Here is a 16,144-nt window from a genome sequence, read left to right on the forward strand (position 1 = left end):
TGTACAGATTTAGCCATCTCCTTCCCATTAGCGTGATTATATAGAGCTGCAGAGAGAAAGAAAATGCCGGGAGCCGTCAGACAGGCTGAACATGGTGCCACTTAAACATGGCCTGCTGGGAAAAAGAGCAGAAGCATCTGGTATGAGCATACCAGAGAGGAAGAGTAGGAGAGAGAGAGAGAGAGAGAGAGAGAGAGAGAGAGAGAGAGAGAGAGAGAGAAATACAAAGAGAGCAAGAATTAGAGTATTGCGTAGATATAGGTAAAGGTATGTAAGAACACAAAAAAAGACCAAACAGTAAAACTGTCCAACACCTAAATGATGGTGCTCTTATTGTTGACTTCAGCACAGGAACCTTCCCACTAGGTCTCATTACTGTCTAGTCATAGACAACGAACTTTCATATTTTTCTTTAGAGACCATAAAGGTCCTGAAGGTTTAATTAGAAAAACCTCAGAAATGAAGCAGGTAGTCTTGGCATCTACTAACATTACTAATATTATTCCGCATACCATGACATGGCGTGGTCCAAACAAGGGCTCTGCTTCTGCAGACAATCCATAAAATGCTTTATTACATCACACACATTGCGACAAAACAATCGCAAGGAAATTCTCATTTTTTTTAATGAAAAACATTGAGTGCGTGTTCCAATGCAGCACCTAAAATAGTGCCATATATATTGCCAGTCATATTTTGGGTGGAAAAGGACCACATAATGAAACATTAACTCCAAACAGAAATACAGCAGAAGGAATTTCAGTGAATTTCAATATGACCACCTAAGACAAAAATAAACAAACTACAACAAAACAAAACATGTACACATAAATGGCGATTAAAATAAGATGGCCCTCAGCGTAATGTTGACTGTCATCTATAATCTGTATCTTACTGTAATGTGTTTTTAAATTACACTGCATATTGTGGAATTTGTAGTAAAAAATACTTGGCTTTGTTGAACAAATATTACATGGTACACAGAAAAAAAAGCTTTTTTTTTTTAATTCAAGTATTGTTTTGTTTGATTACAAGGAAGACTATTGGAATGGGGTTTCCCCTTCACCCCTGCACTTCTAATTATTTATTCATGAATAATTTATATGCTGCAGAACACTAATTCTCAAAAAATAACATTAATATATAATAGAATCATCTAGAAAAAGATATCACTCAAGCATTTACTAATAATCAGCTTTATCTTATGTTAACATTTTTAAGGAAATATCAACGATACCTCAGACATCAAGATATTTAAATCAGTACCATAAGCAAAACATCTAATTTAAATGACATTACTTAATATAAACAGCAAAGATGTTGAAAAGAAAAAAAACAGTAACAACAATATATTCAGGAAGTCCAGATTACCTGGCCCAGACTGTTTTCAAAAACCCCTAAACTGAGGGAGTTTCTATTGATTTCCTTCAAGGATAAGCCTGACCTTATTTGAATAACTTGTCAAAATAAAGAAAGGTCCCTTTAAAACACTCAAAACACTAGGAACATTTTAAACCCAACCAAGCGCAAACAATTCATTCTCCTGTAATACACTTTTCAGTTAAAAGGTTCACGTTCTTTCAGAGTCCTATCAAACATAAACTATTCCCTCACTGAACATGCTTTTTATTTTTAAAAATACCCAGTTTATAACCAAAGCGCAAAGAGACCATTTTCTCTTCCAAAATGGTATTATTAATAAAAAACCTCCAAAACATTTCAAAGTACAACCAAAGAGAGCGTTCTCTCGTTTTCCTTCCCTTCCCCATTCGTGCCTCCATTATGTTTCCTTAATCCCATCCCTCGCTCCCTCTCTCACTCTTCCCCTTCTACCACCATCCTTCGCTTTTGGGGACTGAGTTCCTCATCTGCGGAGTGGTCAGGTGTGTGTTTGTTCTCTGGCTTCACTCTATCCTTCTCCAAGTCCAGCTCCTCGAAGGACGAAGCACTGGAGTTGCTCTGGCCATCCGAGTCGGATTCGCTGTGCTCAAACGGGTCCGAGTCTCGGTCCCGGTCCTGCTCCTGGTCCCGGGCTCGTGACTGGTCTCGGCTGTCTGAGGGGTGCGGGTAACTCACCGAACTGCACTCACTGTAGGAGTCTGCACCTGAAGTGTGTGAATACACTCCCGCACCAACACACACAACCACCCACAACACAGACACATGAACACAAACGCAGGCACACACGCAAACAAAAAGCAGGCACAGCACAGATGGAGCATGTGCACACAAGCACGTAAACACCCAGGCAAAAAGTCACCTGCACACACAAACACAGACACACAAAATCTCCCATAAAGTGGGTTCGGGTGATTCATAGCGTGCATGAGGCTCTTGGCTTCTCAGATAATGGCAGCGTACGTGGCTAAAAGGGCCAAAGAGTGGTGCACAGAACCCTGTCTCTTCTCCTACTGCGAGGAGGAACACACTCACGGCCTTTAATAACCACGCCATTCCTCCTCTTTCACCCCATCCTCCTCCCCTTTTTTGGGTTACAGATAGTTAATTAAGGGTAGTTTCTGATCACGTGCATGTGTATGTGTGAGAGTGTTGAACATAAAACCTTTTGGGATAATTAGAGATGTACTGTGTGTGTGTGTGTGTGTGTGTGTGTAGGAGGAGAGTGGGTGCTGACAAACATGAGACCTTTCTAGATAATTAGTGCCATCCAGCCTCAAAGTAAACAGAATTGTCACACTTCCACTGTTTTAATTGGAGAGGAGCATCAGCGTGCATCTGCCGCCGAATCCTGACTCCGGGCCGCCACCGAGACTGGCAGTATGGACGGGGAGACGTTGGCCTCATGGCAGGCCGATAATGAGCAGCAGCCCGGCGATTTCCCAAACCATCGTAGTGTGCTCACCTCAGTTTGACTGCGGCGAAGCAAAAGACGCGTAATCCTAATTTCCTACGCCCGCTCTTTGTCTCTTTTTCATTCTCTCGCTCGGTTCCTTCTGTTCATTCTCATGCTAACTACCACCACTCTCAGTCAATGCTTGCTACGTTAGACTGATTTTTTGGGGAGGGGGGCGGTTGGTGGTGGTGGGTGTGGGAGTGTAGTGTTGTTTGGTGGGTGTGGAAGTGTCATGCATGGTGGAGGTGGGTGTAGGGGTGTCGTGTTTGGTGGTGATGGACACTGGAGTGTTGTGTTGTTTGGTGGTGGGTGTCATATGTTTCAACATATATGTGTGTGTGTGTGTGTGTGTGTGTGTATGTGGGCCAATATGTGGGTGTGTGTGTGTGTGCGCATGTATCTCCTAAAAACCCTTGCTTTTATAGTGATGAGATACTGTGTCGTGCCTTCCAATTGTTTCTTCAGAGATATGGCCAATATGGCCACCTCATGTACATATACACACCATTTCTCTGGCAACCTTGCGTATTACCTTCTTCTGTATTACCAATTTATATCAAAATTGCACTGAAGTACACAAGGCTTCCAGAGAAACAGGACATTATCTCTACATCTTTTACTACAGCACACTACACTTACTCCTTGGAATTCTCTTCAGATTCATTTATAATGTAGTAGTTTTGCAAGTAACGAGGCGTCTCCTCCTGAAAGAGGCCACTGCCATTAGGGAACTCCGCTGACCCTGGCACCGGTTCACCAGTTGTCCTTCCTTGGACCACTTTTGGTAGGTACTAACCACTGCATACCAGGATCACCTCACCATACCTGTCATTTGGAGCTTAAATGACAAAGTCATCCAGTCATCAGAGCCTGGCCCATTGTTAAAATTGCTCAGTTCCTCATTCTTGCACATTTTTCCTGCTTCATCAACTTGAAGAACTGTATGTTCACTTTCTGCCTAATATATCCAGGTGCCAGCAAATGCACACACACACACACACACACACACACACACACACACACACACACACACACACACACACACACACACACACACACACACACACAATGGAGAACAGAAGGAGATAAAGAAGAGACAGCAAAAAGGAGAGACCGTACAAGGAGTGCTGTGACTCTTTGAGTGGCTTTGAATTCAGCAAAGCATTTTAATGCGTGAAGACTTGTTTTACATAAAGAGCTTTTTTTAGGCCTCTCAGAGTGTTCCAGGTGACCGTGACAGTCCGGAGGTGATCCGTGTAGTTTTGGAGACATTGTTCCCGGAGGCAATGGCCGAGGCGCAGTGTGACAGCTTGGCGACTTACTCGATAAGCAGAAACTCCAAATGAAAAATTCATCCGTTTTGGCTCATGACATCTGTAAACGAGGGCAGAGGCACTGAAACGCACGACTTGGCCTTGCCCGGTATCCTCGCTGAGCAGGTGACTGCGCTAGCATGATCAGGAGACGTGTTAATATGGACATGGTCGAAGGAAACATCGCCAGACTGTTTCCTTTCATTAAAGTGCTGAGTCAATGAGATGAGAGATAAATTTGGAAAGCTTCAAGCTCTTCGAGAGACGGACATTTTGTAAACCTTATTCAGCTGTCGTCCACAATGTATTCTTATGCACTGATAAGCACATTCTTGCCTGTTTGGTACACCCACTGATGTCAAGAAGTACCATTAAAATGTACCAGACACGGAGTGGTCAGTACTGAGACCAGGAGCCTGTGGCCTGCGGGGTCAGAACACACCAGGCTGAAGATGCCATTTCCACAGTACACTCAGCATGCAGCTTTTGCGGCAGTTAGACCCCTAAAAAAACTGTCGCAACAAATAAATTGGAAGTTTGCTTCAAAAGGTTTGAAAAAGAAACTGACAAGACAGCTGAACTAGTGTGAATGGGAAGGAACATTCTGAATGCTACAGAGGTTTCCTAGCAATCATACCGGTGCAGCACATCACCATCGCTGTTCGGGGTTGTTGGATGTTGTTGGGAGGTGTTTGATTTTTTTTTGGAACATTCTAAAGCTAACAGCGAACAGTGTTTGCAGTGTTACAGTGTTTGCTGGAGAATACCAGGACTATGTGCACAGAAGTATTACTCTGATACATATGGACCGTATGCACTAGCAGAAGTCGTGCACTATGGGTGTGACCAGCAGGAGGTGAAAGTGGGAATGCAAGTGTACAACCATGCTCACAAACAACACAAAACTTGGACTGTGGCACAGAGATAATTACAACACCTGTAGTGTTCATATTAGTTAATATCAAATTGGCTCCTCAGAGTGGCACACTGACAGGTACATCTTGAAGAGCACACGCATACACATACATGTGTACACACGCATGCCCACACACCACACACAGCAGGACAGCTGGTGTGTACAACACATGCTTTAACCCCTACTGGGGGTATCTATCAAATCTCTCACTCTCCATGAGTCAAACAGTCATGTTGTTTGTTGGGTTTCAGCAGGACTGGAGTTTCTCACACACACACACACACATACACACACACACACACACACACACACACACGCGCGTGCGTCGCCCCCTGTCTCACACACAAATAGATAGTTGAACAGATATAGTGACTGTTTGAGGTTTACACCTTAAATATTTAAACAGAACTTTAATCAAAGATGCTCACTGCCAATCATGGACACCTGCTGGTGGTCCGTTAGTGTCAAGTTAAAAATATAATGACGTTTCCTAGTGTGGCATGCATGAATACAGTTACATGTTTCATTTACTTCATTAAGATAGCAGACCATGGCCCTTTCCAGGGTTAAAGTTTGGCCCACCCAATCAGGATACAACATTTTACCTATGCTGTGATTTCTCCAACAATGGGAAAATACATAAAAAAATATAGTAGATGATTTACTGGCTTTTGCTAATGCAAATCAACAACAACAACAACAACAACAACAACAATGCAAAATAAAAAAAGAAATTTGAATTTGATATGGTACCTAAGCCCACAGAAGCAGATCTTGTGGGCGAAGTGAGGGTCATATTGCTGCCTAAGTTAAGAAACAGCTGCTCACGTCCACCAATCATTTGGATGTAAACCCTCTTTCTCTGAAGCCCTTTTGTTCACTACGCAAGGGATCGGATAAAAGAGTGTCCACTCCTCATCGACAGGTTACTGCGCGCCAACATCATTTCATTGGTTGGTTTAGACTGGGCAGCTGGCACGATTTCAAAACCGATAGACTGGACAGGCTAGAGGCCAGGGGGAGCAGGCAAAGAAAAGGAAACACTTATTAAACAATGGTTCTAACATGTTCAGAACACCTCTCAAACCCTAACAACGAGAAGCAATATTCTATTGGGTTTTTAGCATTAACTTACTGATATATCTTACTGGAATAACAGGGTAGCATGGAAGGTCAAAAGCGTAATGGGACAGATTCATAAAACTTGACAGCAAGTGTCCTATGCCATGCAAAATGTGCGACATGGCATTTAATCCGTAATTATATTACCATGGCGATAATTAGCCCACCGTTGTCAACTTACTGTTGCAGTAAATTCACCTGTGCCCAAGGTGAAAACCAATCAAAATCGACATGTAAACGAACCCATCCATATTAAAAATCCACGAAAAGATACAGATGACTAACTAACCTGATGGTAGGTGTAATGAATTTGTCCATTGTCCACTGAACCTTTGCATTCTATTTAATATTAGTGAGTTTGGGGTTATAGGTGCTACTAAACTTTCCAGAAAATGCTACCCGAAAATCCAAGGTTGGCTACAAAGCACCCCTAAGGAACCAACTGTTCAAACACATCACTTATGTAATGCTTCCTAGAGAACCCTCTGACCACATCTAAATCTTTTTTTTGGCCATGTTTAGTTTTGCATTGGCCAAGCTCTGATGCCACATTTGAACCGTTTCTTTTCAACTTCCACACGTGACAACATCTTGTGGTAGAATGTGGGCATGGAATCAATTAGATATCAATATCTAGATGGTCTTTTCTCTTCATTCCAGCAAGCCTCTGAGGAGTTTGGTGCTCCTTCCAAACATTCCTTTTTGTTATATTCAAGTTTGTGACTTTGTCTGCCAAAAAGACAGTCACTGAGTTTCCAAATCTCCTGCCAGATCGTTTTCAGAGCCAGCCCTGCTACCTCCAATTATTTGGCTTTTGTGATCTTCTTTGATTATGGGCATTGAATTTTATTGAAAGACCCTGCATCTCCAACATAATCCACTGTGGATATACCCAACAGACCAATCATAAATGAAGGAAGCTACCTGAGATGTCCGTTCTCCTTTCCTCTTCTGACTCCTCCCCTTCCTGTGGTCTCCTTGGAGACTCTTGGACTTCAGGCACATAGAAGTCTCCCTGCCTGGCCAGCGGACCCATGTAGTGGATCAGTCGGCCCTTGTAGATCTCCAGGAAAGGGTGAGCACAGAGCTTCCTGTTCTAAGGGAGAAGAGGAACAGGAACATGATCTTCCAGAGAAACAGAATTTTTCGGACAGAGCTCCTTCATCAGATGTGCAAGAAAAAGTGCTTCTGAATTAGGAGCCAATTTATATATTAAAAAGTAGATGTCTTAAATGAAACATTAATTCCACAGGGTTTTAAAGTTCTAAGAGTGTAGATGGGTTCTTTTTCTTTGAGTTTCCTAATTTCATTGCTGCCATAGCAACTGGCTCTCTCTCTCTCTCTCTCTCTCTCTCTCTCTCTCTCTCTCTCTCTATATATATATATATATATATATTTTTTTTATTATTATTATTTATTTATTTTTTTTCCATCACCTAAACCAAATCCTATTTAATGAATTAGTTTCCAGGCAAACAACTGCTGTGTCCTGTAGTAAAAGATGTAGTGATATACAAAATGGTAGCGCAGGACTCAAGGTTTCCAGAGAAACGGGTTATACATGTATAGTGAGAGCGAGAGAAAGAGAGAAACAAAAACATACAGATGTCCTTGCAGCCATGCAGATCTCCAGTAAATTCAATCAACTGATGCAGAAAACAGTAACAGCGACAAGAGTGGAGGGTTACAATTTACAATTGACTGTAAAATTCATGCCAGTCTATTCGACATAGCTGTACAGTATACGCATACAATATTTTAATCCAATTAGATGTAAGTCTAATTAGATGCATATTTTAATCTAATTATGGGTGCTTATAATAGTTTTTTTTTCAGCAGAGCCATTGAGAGAGAGAGAGACTAGGCATAGTGCTAACGTATCTCTTCAACTGATCCTTCATAAGTGATAATAACATTTTAATATTTACCAAGCACCAGAGAGCAGCTCTATGACCAGTTCTACTTGACCACAGAGCCCATATAACACCTCAGATAGCAGTCATAATGGTATTAAAGGCTGAAAAGGTTAATACATCCAGCTCTGTAATCCCTAACCAGCCAAGGTTAGGGATTAGGTTTTAAGGGTTAGGGTCTATGTCTTGAGTTTAAAGTCTCTGAGAATAAGATTACTGTAAACCGACGTCACACCAATCCAACATTGTCTCTCAAAAACTATGTGTGTATTTGTTAGGGAGTTTCTAGAACATTCTCCCCTAATCATATCGGTTCATTCAGACTTTCAGTTCTTTCCTGGAACAAACTGACATTTGCTTAAACATAATGCTTGCCTTCTTGAAATGTGGAGAAGTGTGTGGTTCATTGTGCTGGGTTAGGATTAAGATTAGGGTTAGGGTTAGTCTGATGCTATGGCGGTTTAATCTCTGGCCAGTATGAATCATAAATTAATGTTATTTAGTAGGTGCTGAGGGACATTTATTATAAGAATTTGTCAAAGTGAACCACTGCACAGTGTACCTCAGGTCTGAATTAACCCAGTGTTCATCAGTGTATGTGTAGAATGGCTTAAACCCTGTAGGAGTCAATTCTGGGATTTTGCAATGTAGGTTCAAGCAACTATCTAAGATCCAATCTAATGTAATCACATGCAGGCAAATTATCGCAAAAAAAAAAATCGCCTGTCCCTGTCATCACGGTTCCCATGGCAACACTGTTTTTGTTTCATTCCTGCTTCTGATTCCTTGTGCTTCCTCGTTTTGGTTTCATTCTATTCCAACCCCTTGCTTGTATTCCCGCCTGCAATTATGTTCAACTGTGTCTCGTTAGTCTTCATCAGTCTGTATTTAAGCCCTTGGTTTTGTGTCCCATGTTGCCAGTTAATTTGGTTCATTTGGTTGTGTGTAGATTCGGTATCACTATTTCTTGTCAGATATATATTCGCTTTGCTCTTATTTGTGTTTATACTTACCCCCCCAGGGTTCTGTGTTCCCTCGCGTTTGGTTTATACCATTTGATTTTGTTTGTACACGCGTTTAGTTTTCTTAAAGTCCTTTTGCGTTTACATCTGTCTCCTTGTTTCGATCAGCTCTGGCCTTATATTATGTATATATTATGTACGTTATATTATGTACATAGGATGCTGGCAAAAATCTGCACCCACAGCGCAAAAGCCACAGAGATGGTGTGAAACGAGCAACGCATAGCTCACCTCTAAGCGGCACAGCAAGCAGAGAGACAGAGGGGAGTGGAGGGAGAGAAAGCACGTATGCAACGGATGTAAAGGAACTCCTCACCGACAAACGGGTATTAATGAGTGCTCCCTTTAATCACTTCCCTCACATTTCCACCATTTCCTGTCTGTCTCCTTTTTGCGCCTCCTGTCTCCCTCGTTCCTTGTGACTTCCCACACTGCTCTGTAGTGCCTAATAATCTCTCTGGGCCTCCAGCATCCAGGTGCTATCAGACGGGCAGGCCGCCAGTCCCTGAAGGGGCTACTACACCGCTCCTTATATCCTCACTTTCGTTGCTCTCACGTCTGTTATCTCTCTAAAGTATACACACATGCCCGCAGACACTCACACGTACCTTTGGTCTTCCTTTAAAAAAAAAGAGACCAGGTCAGTAATAATTTCGGAAAGATCAGAGTTCTCTTTTCTGCTTTGCATAAATCTCCTACTATCTGCCCTCATTTCTGCTCTTTCACACTGACTGTAGTGCATCAATACACACACGCACGCGCACACGCACACCTCTGCGCTCCTTCAAAGAGTTCAGAGCAGTAATAATTTCAGAAACATCAGCTTTCCTTTTCTCCTTCGCCACCCCATTTTCATGACAGATCTGACAACAGCGCGTCTCTAATATTTAGAACCTTCTGGGAGGTGTTCCACACATAACGCAACAGAGGAAATGGAATCGCATCTTAATTATTGTTAGGGATGCTCTGATTGATCAGCCTCGGATCATTATCGGCCGATATTCATTCTAAATAGTTTGATCTGAGCTCTCTATAAAGACCGATCAGAAGAGCAGATCAGGTGATGCCAAATACGTGAGACAATCAACTGTGCAAAAGAAGTGCTCTAAAATGGCTTCACCGGTCTAGCAGTTCTACAAGGTGCCAATGAGGACAATAAAATCACTATAATCGCTATGCAACCCTTTAGCAACTCGGTCGTCTGCCAATCAAGCCGTCAGTTCAGGAGACATTTAACCCTAGATGTTTCAGCAGACAGCTGCTAACTTTCTGGTAGGACAATAAAAGTCCCAGAGTTCGCAGAAGCAGCACGCGTGTACACGTGCACCATGCACAATCGCGTATTGCGAGCGACGTTTTAGCACAGTGGCCAATGTTCCAAAATTCCAGAAATGCTTGTATTTATAAAGAAAATAAATACAAGCTATAATGGTTTATTATGTCTTGAAACGTAGTCCATACTATTGAGCACATTTAGCTTTACATTGGAAGGCTAAAATATGTGCTTAACTGCTCCTTGGCCGAGTATAGGTTATACTGGTTTGTTTCTTCAAAATGTACATACCCTATTAGAGACACATGTTGCATATGTTTTCTTCCAATAAATAAACAGTTGTCAATTCATAATATGTCAGCTCTTAATTATAATATTTCTGCAATGCTGTTATGACTAAACAAATAATAAATAATGCTACACAACAAATACAACACTTTAAATGGAAGATCCAGCCCCCGCCCCACAAGACCATAAGGAGATCATTGATCAGCACACTCATCCTGATACTGGTGATCAGCCTCAAAGACCCTGATCGGTGAGCCATATCCAGTATTGTGAGCAGTATCCTTATCTTATGACCCATATGGCCAGACCTCTTTACGGCTGAGACCCTTGTGCTCATCAGTGGGGCTTTGCTCAGTGTAGAGGACATGTCAAAATGTGTTCCAAACATATTCTAAGATGTAACTGCAGCATATTACCATGACTTTTCACTGTTTTTTTTTTTTTTTTGATATATAAAAACTCAGCTTCCTTGAGTATGACTCACAGACACGACAATACATAATAAATTGACAAATATAAATACAATTAAATATTCACAGGCTCAGTCATCATGGTTGGCTGTAACACGGCAAGCACTTTCTTAGAACTCGCTCAGAGTTTTTAGAAACCAAGACCAAGAAAAGAAAAAAAAAAAGGAAAAGCAAACAAGCAGAAATCCACATACACTGTCACATTTGAGTGAAGCAGCTGTCGTAACAGGCCCAGTTTAGGAAGGTCCGGCTTTCACTGGGTTAGCCACGACACCTCTCCACCGGAACGTCAAATCCACTGACGGGTGCCGGCAGATCGGACCAATAATGTTTGGGGACTCGGGAAGGCCAGGGATTATCAGTCACTTCTGGAGGTAAATATTTTAAATGCCAAAAATGGCAAATAAAACAGCCTGCTGATGGACACTCAAAGAAGAAAAAGTTTCAGCCATGATCCGAGGAGTGAAAGCGTTCAACATTTTGTTTTCTCTGCTTGGCAGCCGATGGTACTTTTAGGCCAGCAGGACATTCACATTCAGCAATCTTTTATCAGTTAGAGGTGGCATTAGAGGTAATTAATAAAGAAGTCATCTTTTGGCTCAAAGGGGCACAGGATTTGGTTTATACCCCGGGGTTCACCCTGCATCCACGTACTGGCTGCACGGCTCTCAGCATGAAGCAGGAAAAGCAGGAAGTGGGGTACGAACCCACACAGATCAGACACGCTCCTTTGCTGACATGCACTACCACTAATGACAAATACAGGCAGAAAAGTGACAGCTACCACTGACAGAACCTCCATCTGTGTGTGTGTGTGTGTGTGTGCGCACATGTGCAATCAGTGGAAAAGCTGAAAACAGACAGAAGAGAACCGATTATGTCTGCAGGCTGGGGACCTGACATTACCTGGGGCAATTAGTGAAAAGTAGGCCCATATACAATTAATTTCTCCTTTAGTGCTTTCTTCTGTGTCCAAGACGACTGGAGCTGCAACGTCGAAGGGAGGGACAGAACAAAGCCATTGATTCGCTGACTCTTGCTATGAAACCATTTATCACTATCGACACTGTCTTTGTTTTGGACAACAGAAGACAACTGAAATGCTGACAGGATGAAAATCCAATAAATGCCTGTGGGAATTTGCAGCAGGGGCTGCTAATAGCTCTGTGGGGGGGGTGTTCTGAATATTTCTGCTCCAAGATGATGAGCTTCCCTTGTATTTCATGTCCTAATATATTGTAAAGTATATATTTAGATTATACATCCTATATGTTACATGTAAAATATTAGCTATATTATTATTAGACAACTGTGCATCATCGACTTGTTCTGTATAGGAAAGGAACAAAGAAAATTCTGATATACAATGTATTAATAATTCTTGTTCTGATTAGACTTATTTGCACTGCCCACCAGATATATTTGCATTATTTTTATATTTATTTTAGCTTTAGTTTTTTTTTTTTTATAGTCTAATGCACTCTGCTTTGATCCTCACCAGCTAACTGATCAAAACATCTATCACCCAGCCACCATTCCAACAACAGACAGGATCTGTTTCAAATATAAAGTTCTGGCTACATAACAAGTGTTTCCATGTATTCGCTTAGAAAAACTGTCTTCGGGAAGTGGGGGGGGGGGATAAAAAAACCGCCCCATTAAAGAGGATTCAAACGCCCACTTGAGGAGAGAAGGAAAACAAACAGAGATCCAGAGAGAAGAAGCCAGAGCGAGGGAACTGGAGGCAGAACTGAGGCAGGAGGAAGATAAAAAGGCCTCGTCGTTTCAGGTCCCAAAGCAAGAGGGAAGATTTGTTTGGTCTTCTCTCCCTCACGTCCTTTCAATTACCATTTCCTGACACAAATACGCTGCCATTTGGGAAGGGAGAGGGGAGGATTGGAGATCGAGAGAGAGAGAGAGAGAGAGAGAGAGAGAGAGAGAGAGAGAGAGAGACAGACTGGGATCCCTCTTGCAGATCGGCAACCGTAACGTTACCTGTTTAGCAGAGAACAGGGGTGTACAGAAATCTACTTTTTCATGCTTGGCTAATCTCCAGTTGGGACACAAGGTAAATCTATTACTATTTGATGAACGCTGCCATACTCCATTCCCTGTGGTTCATGCGCATTCGTCATGGTGGTTTGGTATTTAGAACAAACCTACACTGTACTGGAGTGAAGTGAGACATCAGCAGACCCACCAAACATATCTCTTATGTTTAATGCAAACAGGGACAACACCAACATGTCTTGAATATACAGAACCTTTCCCAGGCCACATCACAGAGGTAGTCTGATGCAGAACCGCAGGACGAGTATGCATTCATTCTCACACTGGTGTAGATGGAAACAGGCTTTATTAGTAGGGAGGGCCAACTGGAGAGAAGTGTCTGCGACCTAGACTCGCATCACGGCAGAACAATCTCTCAGCGGATGAGTCAGTCAGACACTGGGGTTCAAAGAGATACAAAGAGAATTATTTAGATATCTTTAAGCCTGATCTGACATGCTAGGCTAAGTAAAGGAGACAAAATAATATGGCTTTAGAGTCACACGGATGTAATGTCCCCCATGATGCATTATAATGTCTCTCATGAATTATTACCAATCAGAAATTGTAAATGAAATTGTGAATTGTTTTTTAAAAAAACCATTTTTTATTTTTTTTTACCAGATTATATTGCTGCATTTTATTTTCTGGTACAGGTCCCGAACAGAACATTAACAGTAAACAGAAAAAAATGTAAAAAGTAGAATTATTATCAGAATACCATCCAGCATGACTCACCAACAGTTGGCAGCGGGTGTAGCCCATGTTCGAATTACCACATCCCAGCGTGTCCTTCTGCAGGAGTCTCCTCACACAGAGAGGTCAAGGGAAATTTAATACAGACGCTTGCTATCAGGCATACCAAGGCTAAACCCAACAGCTTTTTGTGCCATGTGAAGTCACTGGGGGATCATTTAAGTGGGGGACGTTGTTTTAATGAGGGAACGTTGGATCTCAAGCTCTGCAGGAGTCAACCGGAAACCAGAAATTGGAAGTATGACATTAATAAAAGGTTATGTAACAGAAATAAATAATTTAACTGCTATGACTGAGAGATTTGTTGGGCTCATATAGATGAGAATTTTTTTTTTTTTTGTCAAGAATGAGTACATCTTAATTTTTGATAATTTGATAAGCCCTTTACCCCAAACACATCATTATCAGCAGTGATGTAACACTGCATTTAGTGAGGAGTGGTTCATGTATGTGTACGACTGCTCAAAAAAGGTAAACATGAAGTGGAAGTGCTAAAAGCAGATATCACACACACACACACACAGAGAGAGAGAGAGAGAGAGAGAGAGCGAGCGAGAGAGAGAGAGTGAGAGAGAGAGAGAGTTCCCAGCATCTTCAGTGTTCTCAAAGCTAAAATGGGGGTCAGCAGCGTGATAAGAAACATTCAATGTAACATCTTTAGAAATCAAGCACACACGCTTGGACTGATTTAGCCCTTTCAGACAAGGATGGAATACTGGAGTAGTGCCCCCTACCCACACACCCCAAAGTCATGTTTGGGGACAAACACTGAGATATGCTGTTAGGTTACACAGCAGAGGCATTCACACTAATAAATTTGCCATCTTTCACTGACTGGCTGGTCCAGAATCGGTTGTCCAGCTAATCCAGAATCAGTTCATTAGAGCTGTACTATGTAAGTTTTGTTTGCTGAAATTGACAGAAGTCACATTAAAGATGAAAAACATCCACTAAAAATATAGTTTCCTTCTGTTGCTGCGAGTCACCCTGTAAATCATGAAATATTCATACAAAAGTCAGCTTTTCGGACCAGGTCTGACGTCTTTGCGTATTAATGTCACACACACACAGACTCAAAAAGTAGGTCTGGCCTGAGGGGTTCAGGAGTGGGGCTGAGTTGTCTTTTTTATTGCTGAACTGGTACGTTATGTTCTTAATACAGTTAGTTAACAAAGCTAGCCAGCCTGAATATTATTGTGGCATTATTGTTACCCTTGTAATGTAACGCAATGAACCTTTGTAATTGTGAGGTTCTTTTAGCTGTGTAGCTAACGTTAGATGGCTAATTTGTTAATATGTCTTTTTGCTTTAGAGTTTGCCCTTTGTTAGACAAACCAGACTAGCCTTTATCCCTAGATCATTTCCAGTGCTACTCTCTGTCTTTGACGGTGTAAATATTGTTATACATAATATGCATTCTGGTCACAAAAAGTATCTATTTTTTCCTGCATGGTCAAGTTTGTTTTGAACCTGCATGAAAATATCTGGAGAATACATGTTTGCTAAATTAACGTAGCTAGTTAACTGGTGTTTCTTGAGGTCACACTAGGCTACTGGCTCACTTAAGGTTACGTTACTTGACAGAAGTGCGGATAGCTAATAGCAGACCATGTCAAAGCAATAGTCCAAAAAGCTGGTTTCAAAGAACAGCAAATTCATATTGATTTGGCTTACCATGTTACTTTCTCCTAGTTAAACCGTTCATGAAACTGACGATAGCAACCTAGATCAACAGTTAAAGTTATATCTGCCTAGAGTATCCTAGAATATATACTATACTCTAGGATACTTTATGCACATATATATTTTAGAAGCTCACACACACGCACACAAAATGGCTTTATCAGCCTCCAAAGCCAATCACGCAGCTCTGCTCCCTCGATCTGAAACAGGAGCACCTACCAGCCCTGCACGCCTATATTAGTCTCCCCTGCGCCGCCGGACTGTAATTCCTGCTTGCCTCACCCCCCTTTCTCTTCCCGCGGCTTCAAAATACTGTAATCGGCAGGGCCGCGGGGTGGACGGCTGTCAGGCCAGCCCCAAAATCACAGGGCGTGGGCGTGCCTTCAGCTGAGCCTGACAGCTGCCACCCGTCACCGGCCACCGAACCTCCAAAAATACACGCGGCCAGACGCCGGCCGGGGGGCCTCCGCGCGTCCGCCGCCTCC

General features: G+C 42.1%; 1 protein-coding gene and 1 long non-coding RNA gene across 2 annotated transcripts in view; both read right to left on the reverse strand.

The window, feature by feature from the left end:
- Positions 1-608: 608 nt before the first annotated feature.
- Positions 609-16,144, reverse strand: part of LOC113578916 (testis expressed 264, ER-phagy receptor) — a 41,764-nt gene continuing 26,228 nt past the window's right edge. The window contains exons 3-4 of the mRNA XM_027012468.2: positions 7,130-7,301; positions 609-2,105 (exon numbers count right to left, since the gene is read on the reverse strand). Coding sequence (XP_026868269.2) covers positions 1,816-2,105; positions 7,130-7,301 — 462 coding nt within the window. The 3' untranslated portion in view covers positions 609-1,815. The remainder of the gene's footprint in view (positions 2,106-7,129; positions 7,302-16,144) is intronic.
- On the reverse strand, positions 13,511-15,976 carry LOC113578918. Its single transcript, XR_003410808.2, has 3 exons — positions 15,879-15,976; positions 13,959-14,181; positions 13,511-13,619 (listed from the first exon to the last, which is right to left on the reverse strand). It is a non-coding gene; the product is annotated as an uncharacterized LOC113578918 (long non-coding RNA).

This window comes from Electrophorus electricus, chromosome 20 (genome assembly GCF_013358815.1).
Source record: "Electrophorus electricus isolate fEleEle1 chromosome 20, fEleEle1.pri, whole genome shotgun sequence".
Lineage (NCBI taxonomy): Eukaryota > Metazoa > Chordata > Actinopteri > Gymnotiformes > Gymnotidae > Electrophorus > Electrophorus electricus.